This window comes from Vicugna pacos, chromosome 12, assembly GCF_048564905.1.
Source record: "Vicugna pacos chromosome 12, VicPac4, whole genome shotgun sequence".
In the NCBI taxonomy this organism is placed as follows: Eukaryota; Metazoa; Chordata; class Mammalia; order Artiodactyla; family Camelidae; genus Vicugna; species Vicugna pacos.
The window spans coordinates 23,262,453-23,281,365 of NC_132998.1; the positions used below are offsets into that span (position 1 = coordinate 23,262,453).

General features: G+C 39.7%; 1 protein-coding gene across 10 annotated transcripts in view; it reads right to left on the minus strand.

Annotated features, from left to right (window-relative positions):
• Positions 1-18,913, minus strand: part of GRIP1 (glutamate receptor interacting protein 1) — a 619,135-nt gene that overhangs the window by 147,890 nt on the left and 452,332 nt on the right. For all 10 annotated transcript variants that reach the window (XM_072973033.1, XM_072973029.1, XM_072973032.1 and 7 more), the window contains 2 exons: positions 4,867-5,002; positions 2,554-2,699 (listed from right to left, as the gene is read on the minus strand). In XM_072973033.1, coding sequence (XP_072829134.1) covers positions 2,554-2,699; positions 4,867-5,002 — 282 coding nt within the window. The remainder of the gene's footprint in view (positions 1-2,553; positions 2,700-4,866; positions 5,003-18,913) is intronic.

The following is an 18,913-nucleotide window of genomic DNA, read 5'->3' on the forward strand; positions in this document are numbered from 1 at the left end:
AAATTCACGCTTTTGCCTTTAAAAATATTTTCCCTTTTCCCACCAGCTTCACTGCGTGAGGGAGGAATGGCTGGTATAACCACCCAGTCATGACAGGTTTTAACCTCTGAATATTTCTGATACCCACCCTCTCCTCTGTAACCCTACTGATGCTATATTTATTCAGGACACTACCTCTCTTTTTGAAAATTGTAACAGCCTTGGGGCTTATAGCCTCTGATCTCTTCTCCATTTGACTTGTTAAAATAAATCTAAAAACTCTGATCTGATGATGCTATTCCTCAGCCTTAAAAGCCTTTAAAGGCTCCTTACTGCCCACTTGACACCATCCGCACGCCACCATATGGCTCATAAGGCCCCCTTCCCTTGGTGCCTGTTTACCTGAGTGGGTTTATCCCTCTCCAGGCCCTGTCTTTCCCTTTCTGCTCCAGCAATTCCAAACCATTTGCAGTTCAACCTGTGCTCTGGGCTATCTTCTTACCTCCTTGCTGTACCCTGTGTCTGGAATGTTCATCTTCCTACTGGGCCTGCATAACCTCCTTCAAACCCACCCCAAAACTTCCAGCTCTGGATCGCCCATAATACTTGGCAAATCTCCACCAGTGGCCTCACCCCGAGTTCCTCTTAGAAAGAGGTTGTGTTTTGTTGATATTCATGTCCCTGGTGGAATAAAAATGCTTAATGAAAGAGCATTAGTTAGCTCTAGATATTTGACTTCTCTTAACTCCTTGGCAATGGTTTGAGATAGTGAGTTCAAGAAAACACAGTATTTTCAGTATAATAATAATAATAATAATAATAATAATAATAATAAGGCTTACTGAGTATGTGATTATGACCTAAATGCTTCACATGATTATAGTCTTGAATTCTTACAAAAATTCTACATTCATTATAGCCATTGTACAGATGAGAAATCTACGGCTCAGAGCTTAACTAGCATGCCTAAGTCACAAAGCTAGAAAGGGGCAAAACTGACATTTAACTAATGACACAATCCAAGCTCCCAATACCATATTTTACTGCTCCCTTTTATGAAAATGAAAAACGTAGCAAGGTTTCGGGAACACAGACTCCAGTTGATTTGGTTATAAAATCACCAGTAGATTTTCAGTGTTAGATTTTCTGTTCATAAGAACAAGTAGGTACACTCACTCTCTGAGTGCTGTCATGTGGTCCCAAAGCTTCAAACACCATCTATATCCCCATTGCTCTTAAATTTACACTTCTAGTCCAGATCTTTCTCCCAAACTCCAAACCAGATATCCAACTCTTTTCTTGACATTTTCTCTTGGCAGGTCAAATAGGCACCTCGACTGTAGGAACAAACTTCTGATCTTCCCCTCACAGATCAGTTCTGCCCAGTCTTAACCACCCCCTTTAATGGCATTTCCATTCTTTCAGTTGCTCAGGCTCAAAACCTCTGGGGTCCTTGACTCCTCTCTTTCTGCACAATCCACATTAAATCCACCAGGAAATCCTGTTAGCTCTGTCTTCAAAATAGATGGGGAATGTGAGAGCTTCTCATCATCCCCGCCATCGTCTTTCACCTGGGTGACTGCAATAATCCCCCACCTGGTCTCCGAAGCTTCTACCCTTGCCCCTGCTGTCTGTTTTTGCCACAGCAGCCAGAGGAGCCTTTGAAAACATAAATCAGATCATGTCACTCCTCTGCCTCAAACCACACCATGCCTTCCTGCTTCATCCATCATGTTGAGGCCCCTCCAGTAGCCTTCGAACTTGCCTCTGTCCTTTATACTGCTGACCGCCTCCCCTACTTCTCCTCATGCTTTCTTCTGCTCCAGCCACACTGCCCTTCTCAGTGTTTCTAGGACAACACCAGATATAGTGCTGCCTTTTGACCTTAGCATTGGCTTTTCCTTCTCTCTGGAATTCTCTTCCCCCTGAAATCCATACAGCTAACGAGCTAACTTCCTGACCTCCTTCAAGTCACTGATTAATGTCACTTTCTCAATGAAGCTGCTCCTGGTCACTTCATTTAAAACTGCAGTCCTGCCCCCAGCCCAGCAGCCCCATCCCTCTCCTTGCTTTACTCTGTTTCTCTCACAGCATCACGACCCAAAGCTTTTACACTACATACAGCTGACCCTTGAAGAACAGAGTTTTGAACTGCATGAATCCATGTCTATGTGGATTTTTTCCAGTAGTAAATACTAAAGTTCCACACAATACCCCCTTGTCGAATCTGCAGATATGGAGGAAACTCAGTTACGGAGGAACCGTGCATACGAAGAGCCAACTATAAGTTATACGTGGATTTCAACTGTGCAGACAGTTGGCGGCCCTAACCCCCAGATGTCCTTAAGGAAACATGAGCCCTAGATAATTTTTACCATTATCTATTCTCTTTCAAATTCTTCCTGAATAGGCTATAAGTATATCAGTTCAAATAATTTTTACATGTCAAAAAAAAAAAAAGTGTTCTGCCATTCCTGTAGTAAGACAACGATGGGGAAAAAGAAAAAACAAAACCCCACTGTCTCAGGCAACAACATGGTGTGGCGGCTCTGCCTCAGGACTGTGATGACTTACAGACTGGCGGCAGCTCATACTCGACTTCGAGGACCACTCTTTCCCCGACATTCTTCAGCAAACTGATGATCTCGTCGTGGCGGAATTTGGCCAGGTTGATGCCATTCACTGCTTTGATATAGTCACCTACATCCAGCTGATCACTTCTGCAAAACAGGGAACATTGCTTCAGTGGACCCCTCCTCATCCCAGGCTGGTCTGACCATATTTTGCACTTTCCCATCATGGGTAAGCATGCAAGTCCAGAAGGCGGACACAGCAGGAGCCCCTGCCTCCCAGGATACGGCTGGTTCCTGGGAGGAGGAGTGCAGCCGAGGTGGATGAGGCACTCAGTGGATCCCTTTCACTCATGCTGTCTGGACACTTCAGGAGTGGGTGGCTCCTGCTGTCTCTGACTTCTTCCTAACCCTTTACCTCTTTTATTTTTAAAGAGCACCATACAACAAAATAAAGAAAAAATTATTTTTAGCTGCCTTGCCCATAAAGAGATGATTCTCTGAGAGCAGGTTATCCAGATCCTGGACACACTTGGGCTTTTCCTTTCTTCTCATTCCTTCTCATTTTTTGCTGCCTGCTTTTTTGGACATTTCACCATTTTGGACATTACGCTTTGGATATCTTCGCTGGGAGTTTGCCCAGAGCCAGCAAGAGGGTCAGTTTGTTTTGCCAGTCACTGCTTACAGCAGGGCTGATAAAAGAGTACTGGTAAAGAAGAAATTACAAGAAAGTACTGGGTTTCAGGAACATTCTTCTCTCTCTTCACCAACATAACAGAACCTTGCCTACTTTGGGGCTTTTGGTCAAACTGTACTTCTAAAACAAGGGCAGGGAAGCAAGACCAATGACAGGACTTAAAATTCATATCACTGATGAGGATCTTCAATAGTATTTTATCCCCAAATGAAAATACGGAATTCATTCATCTCACGTAAGCCCAGCTCCAATCTCTCCTCCTCTGGAGCCTCGCTAGTCTGCTCCAGCCTGCAGTATGTGCCGTCACGCTCACCTCAGATCTACTGACTCACATTCACATGGCAACTTAATTGCCTGGTGCTCCGTGACAATGCTTAGGTTACTGCTTTTTACTAAAACGCAATGTGACTACTGCTCCCAAGTTTTTCGTGTTTTTTATACCTTATTTCCTCTAGTAGATTATAAGCCCCCAGGGGGCAGGGATCTTATCCTTAATTATTCTGGCTTACGACCTGTGAAACGGTAGTGGAGTAAACAATATTTGGTGATTGGTGACACTCAATATAACTGGCACAGCATCCACACATCTGAACACGGCACTGCCCTCCCTCTCAGCTCCAATCACATGCTTTAGGGGCTACCCGTGAGAAAGCCCTGGAGACACAAGAAGTCCTAGCATCACAGATCAGCCATGACTGTCAAAATATAAAGGAGCCTATGGTGTGGAAAGAAGTATCTTAAAAAACCTGAAGAAAGAAGATTAGGGTGCTTGAGTTGACATCAGTGTGTTTTCCAAACAATATCTCAGATCATGGAGCAATCCACTGGATTGAGGTTATAATTTGTACAAACAGGTTGATTATCAAAAGTCATCAGTATTTCAGGTGACACTTTATAAGACAAGAACTCTAAAACTTAATTTGGGATGATGTGGACAGGACTGCTGGTGTCCAGGACTTAAGGAACATTAACCTTGCTTTGAATGAAAACTGAACATTCCACCCCCTCTGTCTGAGGTAGATTTAGAATTTGTCCACACAGCCAGCCCACCCCTGCCTAGCACCCAGGACATTCCATCTTCACCGACAACCAGTGCAGCCTGCAGTTCATTCAGACAGGGACACCATAAGCCCTCCTCAGCTAGGACTTCTGTCCTTTTGGAAACTATCCCTCTGTCTTGATGAAAGGAAGACCTCACAAGTAGGAAAACTGAGAATATGCAAACAAGCAAAATTATTATTTAGATACATGGAGCTGGGCCTCCCACACTTCCTAGGCCTGTCTTGTCCTTCTAGGGGATACGGGTCATCTGTTCCCCTGAGATGATCGGAACATCTCACCCCCACTGCAGCCCGTCTGTGGTCAGCGGCACACACAGATGTCTTACAGTGAAAATTATATGAGGACGTGGGTGTCCCTGAGATGACATGAGAGCTCCCTGGTGACTGTGACACAGGCCAGAACAGCCTCGCTTCTGGAACGTGCCCCTCACCCCACACTGCTGCCCGGCAGATGGCAGCTGTCACTTATTTAGTAGTGACCTTTTCCTGATGAAGTTTTAATTTTTCCATTAATGACACCCTGTGCTCCTTTTTCTCCATCTACCCAAGAGGCAGGTACCTGGCAGCAATTCCTCCTTGCCTCAGGTTGGATACCCTCGGCTTCCCATCCTTGTCAATTCCGCCCGATACCGTCAGCCCGAGGGTGGTGCCTTCCTTCTTCATCAGCTCAACCACGGTGGAGCCCTTGAACTCCTCTGTTAAAAGAAAAACATTTGCTTTAGTAAATGAGAGTAGAAGCACAAGGGGTTGTTTTCGTGGGTGGTGAAGTGACTCCTCCCCGTAAACCGTTTGTACTTCTTTGGTGGGAAAAGATCTGTGGCCTCTTTTCCATTGCAATTTGCAGAGTATCTCATAAAGATGAGCACGTGGATACAGGGAGGCGGCTATCCCAGTGTAGTTTATGAAAATGGGTACCAGTGGGGTAGTTTGCACTAGGATCAAAATAAATAGTCTGACATGACTTATGTACAAGGATAATATTCATCCTTTGTTTTCTGCCATTCTGAAGTGTCTTTCTCTGGTTTTTCTCCTTGCAACTCCAAATGGAGCAATTGGAAGTTGTAACATAAGGGGCAAGAACAGAATTTTAAATAATACAAAAGCATATGGTGCAGCAGCAAATTCCACGTTCCCGGCACATTTTCGCTGAGGAGCCAACCAGCACAAGAGAAGAGTGATTTCCACAGGTTTAGGAAAAATATTATTATTGTTTTTTTTTAATTAAAATTTTTTTAAATTTTGGGGGGAGGTAATCAGGTTTATTTATTTATTTATTTTAATGGAGGTCCTGGGGGTTGAACCCAGGACCTCATGCATGCTAAGCATGCACTCTACCACTGAGCTATACCCTCCCCCAAGAAAAATATTATTGACTCTGTAATGTGTTTTTTTTTCTGTCTTTCAGAAAACAAAGTACAATAATAGCATCATGTTACAACTTATATCATTTCTTACAAAATGCATCACAATGTTAAGGCAGGGTTGGTCTTCAGAATTCCCAGGGAGTGGCTATTAATCTCTCCTCTACTTTCAAAATTTAAAAATTTCACCAACGTTGTGGGGATGTTTGTGCACCAAGAGAATGCAAATCTTTTGATTTTAGGCACAACAGAAAGAAAACTAAGAATATCCTTCCTTTCCCAAATGAAAATGCATGAACATTTACCTACCCAGAGGCTAACTATGGCAAACACTTTTCAAATTCTCTGATACGTTATTTTCCCTCCTCTGCATACACTTTCTGGGGTGGGGAAACTGGACAGTTTTCCAACTCCTGAATCAGGTTATGAATTTCAGGGATTATGACCTTCTAGGACATCAGAGATGCTCACATTAAAATGCAAGAACACACTTTCTTTTTTCAAAGTCAAAGAAATCAAAATCACTACTTGCACACCTCTGCCCTTTCCTTAATTACATGTGACAGAGTTATTTACCATTTCAAAAATTTTATGAATGCTTATCATAAAGGTTTTTAAATGGTTGCTGCTGGTCTATTATTCCAATAGCCAATAAAAAAAATCAAATCATGTTAGGGAAGGAAATAGTCTCTCATCTGATCTAGTGAGGAGAACAGAGCACTTGAGGAAAGAAGGCAAGGGGGACAGGCCACTGATCTCCTTAGCGATGTATTAATGTCAGTCTAGGCAGGTCTTTCGAGATTGCCAGGTCCTGTGACCTTAGCAGCACAGCATATACTTCCTTTTTCCTGACAGTTTCATGACACAGCATCTCTGAGTTGTTACTGCTCTTTAAAGTAGAAGCTGAGGAAGAGTCTATGAGTGTGAATGATGTCAGCTTCATTTACTACATTTTGTATGAGAGACCAAACATGATTGAAATTCAAGAAGCAAAATTCTTGTCAAGGGCACAAAAGTACGGGCTTTTTTTTTTTTTTTACATCATTTACCAGAAGTATTTGTAACAACAGTCCATCCCTGTGTGCATTTCACCTATGCCCCCACAACACAGAACAGAACAACCCCCTATAGCTCCCATAAAAACACACACAGGCCCAACCAATAGCTGAAAAGGTCAACTTAACAAACAACCCCTATCAGTCCTCCGTGGCAGAAGGCTAGCTATAATTATTTCAAAAATAAGGTTAATAACTAAAGTAATGAAAATGACATAATAATGACTATTCACATTATAGAGACATAATGTGCTCAACAATTTTGCCCAACAAAAGAACTGTTTGCATTTTCTTCAAATACGTAGATTGATCCTGTATATCTAAGCACTTAATACAGAGCTTTACTTGAAGAGTTGGGAGCATAAGTTTTTAAGGGTTTGTCTTAAAGGTCAATCAGAAATGCACCAAGAAGAAACTACGAAATAGTAATAACAGGCAACTGAGAAATAAGTTTCAATTAATAAGAACTTCATTCCTATGTTGGTTTCAAGAGCATGCTTCCTGAGAAAAATGGGATCCCAGGACACAGGTGCAGCTTTATGGGATGGGAACAATGCAGTTTTTCCAGAAGGACCCCAGGTCTTTCCCAGGCTTCTGGCTGAATCCTGAAAATCTAGAAAAGCTAAATTTGATTAGTTTAATTTGATCTCTGTTAAAACATAAATCCATCTGGGATACTTTTTAAAAATTTTTTTTATTGATTTATAATCATTTTACAGTGTTGTGTCAAATTCCAGTGTAGAGCACAATTTTTCAGTTATACATGAACATGTGTATATTCATTGTCACATTTTTTTCTCTGTGAGCTACCATAAGATCTTGTATATATTTCCCTGTGCTATACAGTATAATCTTGTTTATCTATTCTACAATTTTGAAATCCCAGTCTATCTCTTGCCACCCCCCGCCCCCTTGGCAACCACAAGTTTATATTCTATGTCTGTGAGTATATTTCTGTTTTGTATTTATGCTTTGTTTGTTTTTTTTTAGATTCCACATATGAGCAATCTCATATGGTATTTTTCTTTCTCTTTCTGGCTTACTTCACTTAGAATGACATTCTCCAGGGGCATCCATGTTGTTGCAAATGGCGTTATGTTGTCGGTTTTTATGGCTGAATAGTATTCCATTGGATAAATTTACCACAGCTTCTTTATCCAGTCATCTGTTGATGGACATTTAGGCTGTTTCCATGTCTTGGCTATTGTATAGTGCTGCTATGAACATTGGGGTGCAGAGGTATCATCCTGAAGTAGGGTTCCTTTTGGATATATGCTATCCAGGACACTTTTTAAACTGGTAATAGTCAACTACCCTGTTTAAAAAATATTTCAGATTATAAATCAATAAAAAATGTTAAAAAAAAAATTTCAAATTTTCCCCCAAGAGCTAGTTTTAATAGTACAAAAGAAAGGAAATATTCACATACAAGTTGACTGAGTAATTTGTGCATTCATTGAGTCAAGCATTTATTGAGTGCTTACTATGAGCCAGACAATGAAACTCAAAGATGAAAAAAGTCAGAGATGTTTATAGCCTAGTCACAGAGGCAAATGAGTCACAGACCGTGATGCCACAGTGTGGGTTGTGGGGAAGGCCACAGAGGAGAGGGTCCTGGCAACAATGTAAAATGAAGATTTACTGTTTCAAATGCAACATTTATCTCACAATTTTGTCTTCTGTCTAATCTGTCTGTATTTATCGATCAGGATTAGTGGAGCAGAATAGACCAAAGGAGGAATCTAAATTAGGCAAAACTCAGGAGTAAGGATAGAATATTGTTGCAAGAAAATGTGCTGAATCACAAGAATGTTAACTGCCAATAAGCATCTCTAGTCCCTAAAGGACTGACTAAATCATTTATGGGTGTTTCCAAAGGGAGGAGGAGAAAAGAAGCACTTTGGAGTGGGTAGAACATGCTTCTGGAATTTGCTTCTTGCTAACCTGCACTATCCACTAGACTAATCAATCATTTTATGTCTTTTTTGGTGTTTAATGTTTGCATAATGATCTAATGGCAAGGAGAAATGAAGACAGATGCATTCATTTGCATGAGTTCACTTGTATACCAAGGCTTACTGAACAGAGCTCGCAGTCAAACAGTGGAACTTGGGCAAGTCAATATATACTGACAATTTCTTTGTGATTTAAATTGCAAATATCCTTCCCCAAATTAAGAGAACCTTGTAGTAAAGATTGCAGTCTCTCCGAATTAGCAAGCAGCACAGGGAACAGGTGATGCCCAACCGGCAAGAAATGAGATGGTTCTGGATGTGACGTTTTCCTTAATCACCATATTTAATTATCGTAGAAAGGAAATTACAGGTTTACATCTGTACCAGTACTCTCTCAACATAACCAACACAAATCTCACTGATAGAATGGGATTTAGTTGTTTGCTGTTTTTCTTTGGGTTTGTAATTCAATCCTCTTAATTACTGAACTCCAGAAAGCTTTAAGGAAAGCAACAAGGATGCCTGGCAAAAACAAGAGATGTATGAAACATTCTTGCAAACAAATAAGAAAATTCAATAACACAGATGATTAAAAAATTATTGTGCAGAAAACCGTAGCCTTTTATAAACAAACAATGTTAGAAGTTAACATAGAAGAAAAAAACCACATTTATAATAGGCAAAAACTAAAATCTCTAAGAAAAAAATTAATGAAAAATATATGAGATCTATAGGAAGAAAACTTTAAAACACTTTTGAGGGTTTAAGATCAGAACCAATAAAAGGCATCCCATCATTCATTGAATAAAAACTGAGCATTTACTATGTGCCAGACACCATCCTAGGCTTTGGAGATACAGAACTAAATAAAATACAGAAAATCCCTGACACCTAGGAACTGATATTCTAGTAGACAGCATAATCCAATGTCAAAATGTGACAATTCTCCCTAAATTAATCTATAAAGTTCACAATATTGATACAAATGTCAATAGGATTTGGGTGGCACAAGATACATTTTTTTTTTTTACAATTGTAAAAATGGAACATGCATCCTTGCAAAGATTCTGTGAAAAACTGTATTCCTAAAGCCTGTCAGCTGACTGTTTAATGTTGCTGTGAAAGAATAGAAAGAGCCTGCCCAGGAAGCCCACCTGAACAAGGTGATGGAGTTATGACTGGATGTCACACCACCAACTGTATCTCCTCTGAGAGAGACTACAAAAACAACCAGACACCCTGGAAGTAGGGATCTGTAGTGGGAAGGCTGGCAAAGTCTCTGTGTTTACACCCCCAAACATTGGTCAGAGTCTGGATCTGTCTGGATGCATGAAAAAAAAAAAAAAGAGAGAGAGAGAGAGAGAAAGAACGGAAAGAAAAGAAGAATCATAGGCATGGGGCATTCAGAACCCATAAGAACATCTTAGTGCTTTGTAATACTCAGATTGTAATGTTTTATATAGAATAAAGGTATAGCATGATAATCTTACTTTGCTCTGAGAAACTTCTTGTGTCTGGAAATTCTGGCCTCATTGCTTATTTAAAAAGCCTAGCTAGGCTTAGAACAGATAAAGGGAGTTACTTGGAACTTCTGGAAGGTCCCTGATAAAACAGTGATAAGAGATCCGATGAGAGGAAATAAAGGCCCATCGTGGTGCAACCTGGGAGGGTACTTCATCAGACTGGGCAAGTCGTGCTCACTCTGGATAGTTCCTCGGAGGGGTCATTCCTGAGCTAAGTCTTGAAGACAGTCTTGGCTCAGCAAATGGAGGGAGAGGAGGTGTTACAGGCAGAGGAACAAGAAATGGCAGGTGATTACATGTGTTCTGGGGAGTGCAAGTCTATCAGTTCAGTTTGCACTTTCCCAGTCTGGCTGCATGTCAGATTCACCTGGGGACTTAAAATATCAACGTCTGGGTCCACCCGAGACCAAACCAGAATATCCCTGATGAGATTTTTTTTAATCAAACTTTTAGTTGTGAGATAACTTAACTGAATCTTTTTTTGTCTTGTTTTGTTTTGTTGGGAGGTCGTTAGGTTTATTTATTTATTTAATTATTTTGATGGAGGTGCTGGGGATTGAGCCCAGAGCCTCGTGCATGCTAAGCATGTACTCTCACCACTGAGCTATACCCTCCCCACCAACTTAATTAAATCTTAATTGTGAAATTCCACGCAGTTGTAAGAAATGGTAGAGAGATCCCTGGTAACTTCTGCCTTGTTCTTTCCCAACGGTAACACCTTGCAGAATGATAATACAATAGTACAAGTAGGATATTGACATTGATGCAGTCAAGATACAGAACATCTCCATCACCACAAGGATCCTTCATATTATCCTCTACAGACCACCCACTACCCTCCTACTCAACCCCTTCTTTAACCCCTGGCAACCTCTACCCTATTACCTATGTTTATAACTTTGTTATTTTTAAGAAAGTTAAATAAATGCAATCACACAGTGTAAAACCATTGTGGTTGGTTGATTTTTTTACACTTAGGATAACTTTCCAGTGATTTATCCAAGTTGTTGTGTGTAGCAATAATTTGTTCCTTTTATTGCTGAGTAATACTCCATGGTATAGATATACCACAATTTGTGTCATCATTTACCAGTTGAAGGACATTTTGTTTGTTTTCAGTTAGGGGCTATTATGAATTCAGCTGTTATAAACATGCATGTGCAGGTTTTTGTGTGAACAGAAGCATTCATTTATCAGGGATAAATGCCCAGGAGTACAAGTGCTAGGTCATACAGAAGTTGCATAGTTTTCTAATAAACTGTGGAACTGTTTTCCAAGATAGCCGTACCATTTTCCATTCCCACCAGCAGTGGATGAATGATTCAGTTTTCTGCATCCTTACAAGTACTTGATGTTGTCATTGTGTTTTATTTTAGCCATACTGATAAGTGTGCCAGTGATAGCTAATTATGTTTTTAATTTTGGGATAATTTGAGTCATTTCCCTAACAAGAAATGTTGAATAGGTTTTTATATGTACTTATTTGCCACCTGCACTTTCTCTTTGGTGAAATGCCTTTTTATGTCTTTTGCCCATTTCCTAATTAGATTGCTTGCTTTTTTTACTGTTGAGTTTTGAATTCCTTATATATTCTAGGTACCAGTCCCCTGTTGAATATGTGGTTTGCAAATATTTTCTCACAGTCTGTAGATTTTCTTTTCATCCTAACAAGCTTTCTGCAGAGCAAATATTTTTAATTTTGATGAAGTACAATTGATACTTTCTCCTTCTATGTATCATGCTGTTATCAAGTCTAAGCACTCTTTGCTGAGCCTCAGATCCTGGATATTTTCTCCTGTTTCTTCTACAGTTTCTAAAAGCTCTAATATTATGGTTTACATTTAAGTTTGTGATCCGTTTCAAGTTAATTTTTACATGAAGTGTGAGACTTAGTCAAGGTTCATATATTTTTGGGGGGGGTACTGGGGTAAGGATACCCAGTTGTTTCAGCATCATCTGTTGAATAGGCTATCTTTTCTCCACTGAATTGCTTTTACACCTTGTCAAAAATCAGTCTGTTTCTGGGTACTCTGTTTTGTTCTACTGATGTATCTGTCCCTCCACAGATACCACACAGCCTTCACTACCATAACTATATAATAAGTCTTGAAATTGGGTAGGCTGATTCCTCCTATTTTATTGTTTTTCAAAAAATTGTTTCAGCTCTTCTATGTCCTTTGTCTTTCCATATAAATACTAGAATAATCTTATCTATATCTATAGAACTTTTGCTGAAATTGTGATGGGATTTGCATTAAACCTGAATATCAATTTGGAAAGAACAGACTTCTTCACTATGTTGAGCCTTCCAATCCATAAACATGATATATCTCTTCAATTATATAGACCTTCTTTGATTTCTTTCATCAGCATTTTGTAGTTTTCAGTGAACAAGTCCTATACATGTTTTATTAGTTTTACACTTAAGTATTTCATTTTGGGAGAACAACTGCAAATAGTACTGTGTTATTAATTTTGATGTACAAGTGTTCATTGCTAGTATATAGATATACAATTGATTCTTGTATATTTATCTCATGCCTTGTTGAAGTCACTTAATAGTTCTAGGAAGTTGTTTTTTTTTTTGTAGATTCCTTAGGGTTTTCCATATAGACAATCATGTCATCTGCAAGAAAGGACAGTTTTTATTTCTTTGTTTCCTATCTGTACATCTTATTTCCCTTTCTTGCCTAAAGCACAGGCTAGAACTACCAGCATTATGTCGAATAAGAGTGGTGAGAATGGATATCCTTGCCTTGGTTCCTATCTTAGAGGAAAAGCACTTAGTGTGTCATCAAGTATTATGTTACACGTAGGTTTTTAGTGGATATTCTTTATTATGTTTTGGAAGTTTCCCTCTATTCCTATTTTTCTGAGAGTTTTTATCATGAGTTTGAATTTTATCACTTTTTTTTTTTGCACTGATTGAAATGATGATGTGATTTTTTTCTTCTTTAGTCTGATAATGTAGAGGATTACATTGATTGATTTTCTAATATTGAACCAATCTTGCATCCCTGAAATAAACTCTACTTGCTTGTGGTATATAATTATTTTTAAATATTGCTGATATTTTGTTAAGGGTTTTTTGCATCTATATTCATCATGGATATCATCTGTAGTTTTCTTTTTGTACCTTCCTTGGTTTGTGTATCAGAGTAATAATATCAGCTTCATAAAATAAATTGGGAAATGGATTCTTTCCTCTTTTATCTTCTGGAATAGATTGTGTAGAATTGATGTTTATTCTTTTTTAAACATTTGGTGTAATTTTTCAATGAAGCCAGCTGGGTCTCGGCATTTCTTTTTTTGGAGTTTCAAAATTCATTTCTCTTAATAGTTACAGGACTACTGAAATGATCTATTTCAGATTCAGTGAGTTGTGGTAGTTTGTGCTCTTCAAGGAATTGGTCCATTTCAACTAGGTTTGCAGGTGGGCAACTGGACATTGTTTTTTTTTTTCTTTTTAAGCTCCTCAGGTGATTCTAACATGTAGACAAGATTGAGGGACACTGACTTGGAGTCTAGTGCATGAGGAAAGATTGGTGAAAACTAGACTGGGAAGCAAACAAAGGAAGTGCTCAAATTTGAGTTTTAGAAAAGGTTTAGCCTGTTGTTAGTGTAAAGCAGTAGATTTGGTAATGATGACATGAACTGTCATGGAGAAAGGCATTAGATTTGAGTCAAGGAGACCATTAGAAGGTCACCGCAGTAATATAACATATTAAGTTAGGGTAGGTTGTGTCAACAAATCCAAAAATGAAGAATGGCCCATTCCTCAGCCATAACTGGAGCTTATTCTTCTCAAATCCAAGTCTAAGGTGGGTGTTCCTGATCAGAAGCCAGCTCCTCTTCACATAGACATTCAGGGATCTATGCTCTTTTCCATTTTGTGGCTCCGTCGTCCTCTGGGGCTCTGGTTCCCAAACTGTGCACAAGGTGCCTCAGGGTTCTATAGTGAACTCCCAAGACCACCACGGACTATCCGAACATTCTGAGGGATTTACAGCCATACTTGATATCTGTTGGACACACCACCATCTACGAGCTAGAGGCAGCTTTGTTGCACATTAGATCACATTACACTGCCCTTGTTGATAGGCTGTCTTTTCAAAGCTGGGGTTTTTTGGTGGTTGCTGTGATGAGAAGGACGTTCCATGTGAAAATCAATGTGGAACAGAAAATGAGGTTGTTAATGTTTAATTTGATTTGAAGGTTTGAGAAGTTGTGCAATGCCCCCAAAGAACACACATACCATTACTAAGTACTGTGGTGTTTTAAATTTATACAAATGATATTTTTTCAAACGGCTACAAAATGGTTAGGAGATAACATATATAGGTTGTTTGGACCTAACTACTTAATAAGTGGAACGACTGATATTCCATTCAACCTGGAGGTGATGTGAAAAAAGTACTGAAACATTAAGGGCTCTGAGAACCGAGAAAATTTGGAAACTTCTGCCCTCAAATTTTATCTTGTCTGCATTCACCTAGTGGAGGGGGAAAAAGAACTCTCTTAAAAGCCACCACTGGCCTGATTCTGTTCCAAGAACTTGCTCCAAGTCCATGTCTAACTGCAAAGGAGGCTAAGACCCTCCCCTAGGGGCCCCTGAAGGTCTGTAAGACCCTCACCGGGAGCCGAATCACAAAAAGAGAAAATGCATTTTAAAATTCAGCAATATACGTACTGCAGGGGCTCTTTACTTACTGAAGTTCCATTTACTATGTACATTTTTTAAAATGTCATAAGCAGTAACACAGAAATACTATTGATGAAAACTTCATACAAGTCACAAATTTTCCGATGCTAATGATAGGGTGTTTAGTTCCTGTCTGCCTCTCCAGTGCCTAGAATGGCATCTGGTGCTTCCTGGTAGCTGCTGACAAAGGAGCACATCAGTCCCAACACAGGGAATTAGGACCCGGAGGTGAGCATCGGCTTGGGGCAACAGAACTACTGCTGGATGGTGCCGAAGCAAAATGATAAAACAGCAGAATTTGAACAGGAGCAGACAGAGTTATTTCCCTAAGCTTCTCTGGTTGATTATTTTTACCATTGCCTTCGTAAGGGGGATTGAGGCTCATACCAGCACACTATAGCTATTTCTGTGTATTACCTTTGGAGAGAAGATTATTGCTCACACTACAGTTTTATCTGTGTATTACTTTTAGTGATGCCACTAGGAAGTTTATCCTCCTCAGGAAATAAACAAATGCTTTTTCCAATACTCATTTCAAGTTCCTCCTCGCATCTCCTGGTTCAGCAAAGCCGCTGGGATCAAAGCTGGGTTTCTGTGATGAACAGCTGCATTTTCAGTTTCGGTTCTTGTCACTCAGACTAGCAGGGAAAGGTCTTTTGGCACTTTCCACCTCTGTGTAGTGACATGAGGGATGTACCAGAATTTTTCTCATCCCCTGGGAATCTGAACAGAAGTTAGCTTTGTGGCAGGGATATACAGCACATAAATATTACCTCCCACAAATATTCGTGTGAAAGAAAATTATGATCGGTATTTATCTCACACAGTGACGGGAAGGGTTGGATTAATATCTGTACATTTCTTAGATCACCTCAAGAGAAAGAGGATACACATATATCCAGTACCAACCACAAAAATCTGAGCCCCCTGAAAGTATGTGATATACAGTTCAGTATTAAAAAAAATAGATAAAGCAGAGATGTGGACTGTTGGTGTAACTGACTCAGATATATTATGTCTTGTATTGTATATTTAGAAAGACTATCACTGCTTTTAAATTATGGCAATACTAGGATTCTTTCAGTTTTCCACTTCTCCAAAATCAGTGATTTAGCTGTCAAAATTTGCCAGTAAACTTGCCAGGGTTGCAACTGATTCATAAGTTATTTAATATTTGGGGGTCTTAGTTTCTTTATTTGAAACAAGGATAATAAAAGTAACTGCTCTTTGGGTTTTGGAAAGATTAAGTGGTAAAATTCTTATAAGGAACCTATTCTAGTACCTGCCACATGGTAAGTATTCACTATATATGTTAGTCATGGTATTACTCGTCTCCTCATTATTATTATTTGGATATAGGAAAATTTCCAGGTATGCAGGTTGCCCATCTTCTACTGCATTTTGATTGTTATGAATAGAAGACAAAACAATTCGCAGTGGTACTTAACCATTTGTTGAGTCATAGATTCCTTTGCCAATGAAAGCCATGGGCCCTTCTCCCCAGAAAAATTCTCTATATAGTTTCAAGGGAATTCACAGATACCCTAACCCTAAATTCTATCCATGTTTCTACTTAAGAAATCCTGAAGTGCAACCACTATGGAAAACAGTGTGGAGATTCCTCAAAAGACTAGGAATAGACTTACCATATGACCCAGGAATCCCACTCCTGGGCTTGTATCCAGAAGGAAATCTACTTCAGGATGACACCTGCACCCCAATGTTCATAGCAGCACTATGTACAATAGCCAAAACATGGAAACAGCCTAAACGTCCATCCACAGGTGACTGGATAAAGAAGGTGTGGTATATTTATACAATGGAATACTACTCAGCCATAAAAACCGACAACATAATGCCATTTGCAGCAACATGGATGCTCCTGGAGAATGTCATTCTAAGTGAAGTAAGCCAGAAAGAGAAAGAAAAATACCATATGAGATTGCTCATATGTGGAATCTAAAAAACAAACAAACAAACAAAAACAAAGCATAAATACAGGATAGAAATAGACTCATGGACAGAGAATACAGACTTGTGGTTACCAGGGGGGTAGAGGGTGGGAAGGGATAGACTGGGATTTCAAAGTTGTAGAATAGAAAAACAAGATTACACTGTATAGCACAGGGAAATATACACAAAATGTTATGATAAATCACAGAGAAAAAAATGTGACAATGAGTGTGTATACGTCCATGAATGACTGAAAAATTGTGCTGAACACTGGAATTTGACACAACATTGTAAAATGATTATAAATCAAAAAATGTTAAAAAAAGGTAAACCTTACCCTCCCCCCCCCCCAAGAAATCCTGAAGATCTTACATCAGATTTGAGCAAGGTGAACATCAAAGAACATCCCCTGCTAGGCTGACATTTTATAATCTATGTGCATGTCAGGTAGGGGTCATGAAATAGCAAATAATGTCAAACCTATCAGTCAGATATTCCTACGAAGTCATTTAAAAGGCAAAACGAAACCATATTCAAGATATCAGAATCAGGAAGCAATTCACCTCGGTGAAACTTTCCCTATTCTGAGCAGGATGGCCTGCGTGGTAGACATTTACATCTTGAGAATCCATAAGGACCAGCAAAAGGCACTGGACAGGCGATCCAGTAATTGCACCTGTCTCAAGGGCCCCAGGCAATTTTCCTTTGGGGGAAACTCTCCATCTGCCACTTTTTACTTGCAGATGGTTGTAATCACATTTTCAGTTGCTGTTGGCAGGACTGAAACCCGGATTCCATAAGTAAAACTTAAGCAACTGGCATGGCTAACTTTGAAATTATTCTGATCTTTAATGTTCTCCCGGAGAAGCTAACGGCATTCTTACTGCTACTTGTGCCATTTTGGTCCAAAAATATTTTTTGAGCATCTGCTATTGTCAGACTCTGTGCTAGGGGCAAGCATTTCCAAGATCCATAATCACAGCCTCTACCTTTCTGCAGCTCACATTTTAAATGTCTAGGAGACAAACATCTACACTAATAATCTCAAAAGTGTGGTTGGTGCAGTGTGGCCTGGGAGCCTGAAGAATAACAAACGTTTCAACTCGTAGTCCTGGGAGAGCCCCCTGTAGGCTATGAATGTGTATTTGGATGTTTAAATTCTTTCTTTAGGTGAAAGTAGGAAATTTACTGGCAGTATTACTACATTTCTGTCTAATAGCTGAAGAAACAGAGGTATTGACATTTGCTTAAGCAAATCAATGAGATATTGTTGGAGAGAATCTTTTATTTTTGCATGTCTTTTAGGATATCCTTTTGGCCAGTATCTTATGTGGAATAACTATTTAGACATGAAAAACTAGAGCTACCATGCTAGGATCAGAATGATCAGGCGGTCTGGTCTGGGAGTCTAGCTGGACAACAAGGGGTGAGAAATATGTCTTGTCTAGCTGGGTGGGTGAGAAGAAAGGCACACACTGGAAGCGAAGGAAAACACCAAGACAGACCGATACCAGGCAAGGCTGCACGAGCATCTAGTGAGAGCTAGTCACCAGGGAGTCAGGAGCTGAGCTGGTACCCAAGACTGGGAGCGAAACACTGCTTAGGGGCTGTTGTTTCTTCAAAGATACCGAAAGAACAATGCTTGGGGACCCATGTTGCCTGAAAAGGAAATGAAGGGAGGACACACGTCAACAAGAAATCAGACTTCTTAATCAGGACAAAATGGGACCTGCGTACACCTGCTTAGCTTCCTCCTTCCATAGAGACCTGAGTCTACCATGACTGAGACAACTGAATTGCAGAGTGAAATCAAAATGAAGAAGTCCCTGACACCATTTTAGATTATCCATCCTTTTCAAGCAGTTAATAATTTTCAAAATGGTTCCATCCATTATCCAATTTAATCTTCAGGACGACCCTGTGATGAGGATAACAATCCCATTTTATAAAGACTTGAAAACTGGCTCGTTAAGCAGAAGTCTGTATCTGTTTTAGGTGCTGGAGACTGCCTCCTCACATAACTGAATGCAATGAATGTTCGGACTCATCATAAAGTG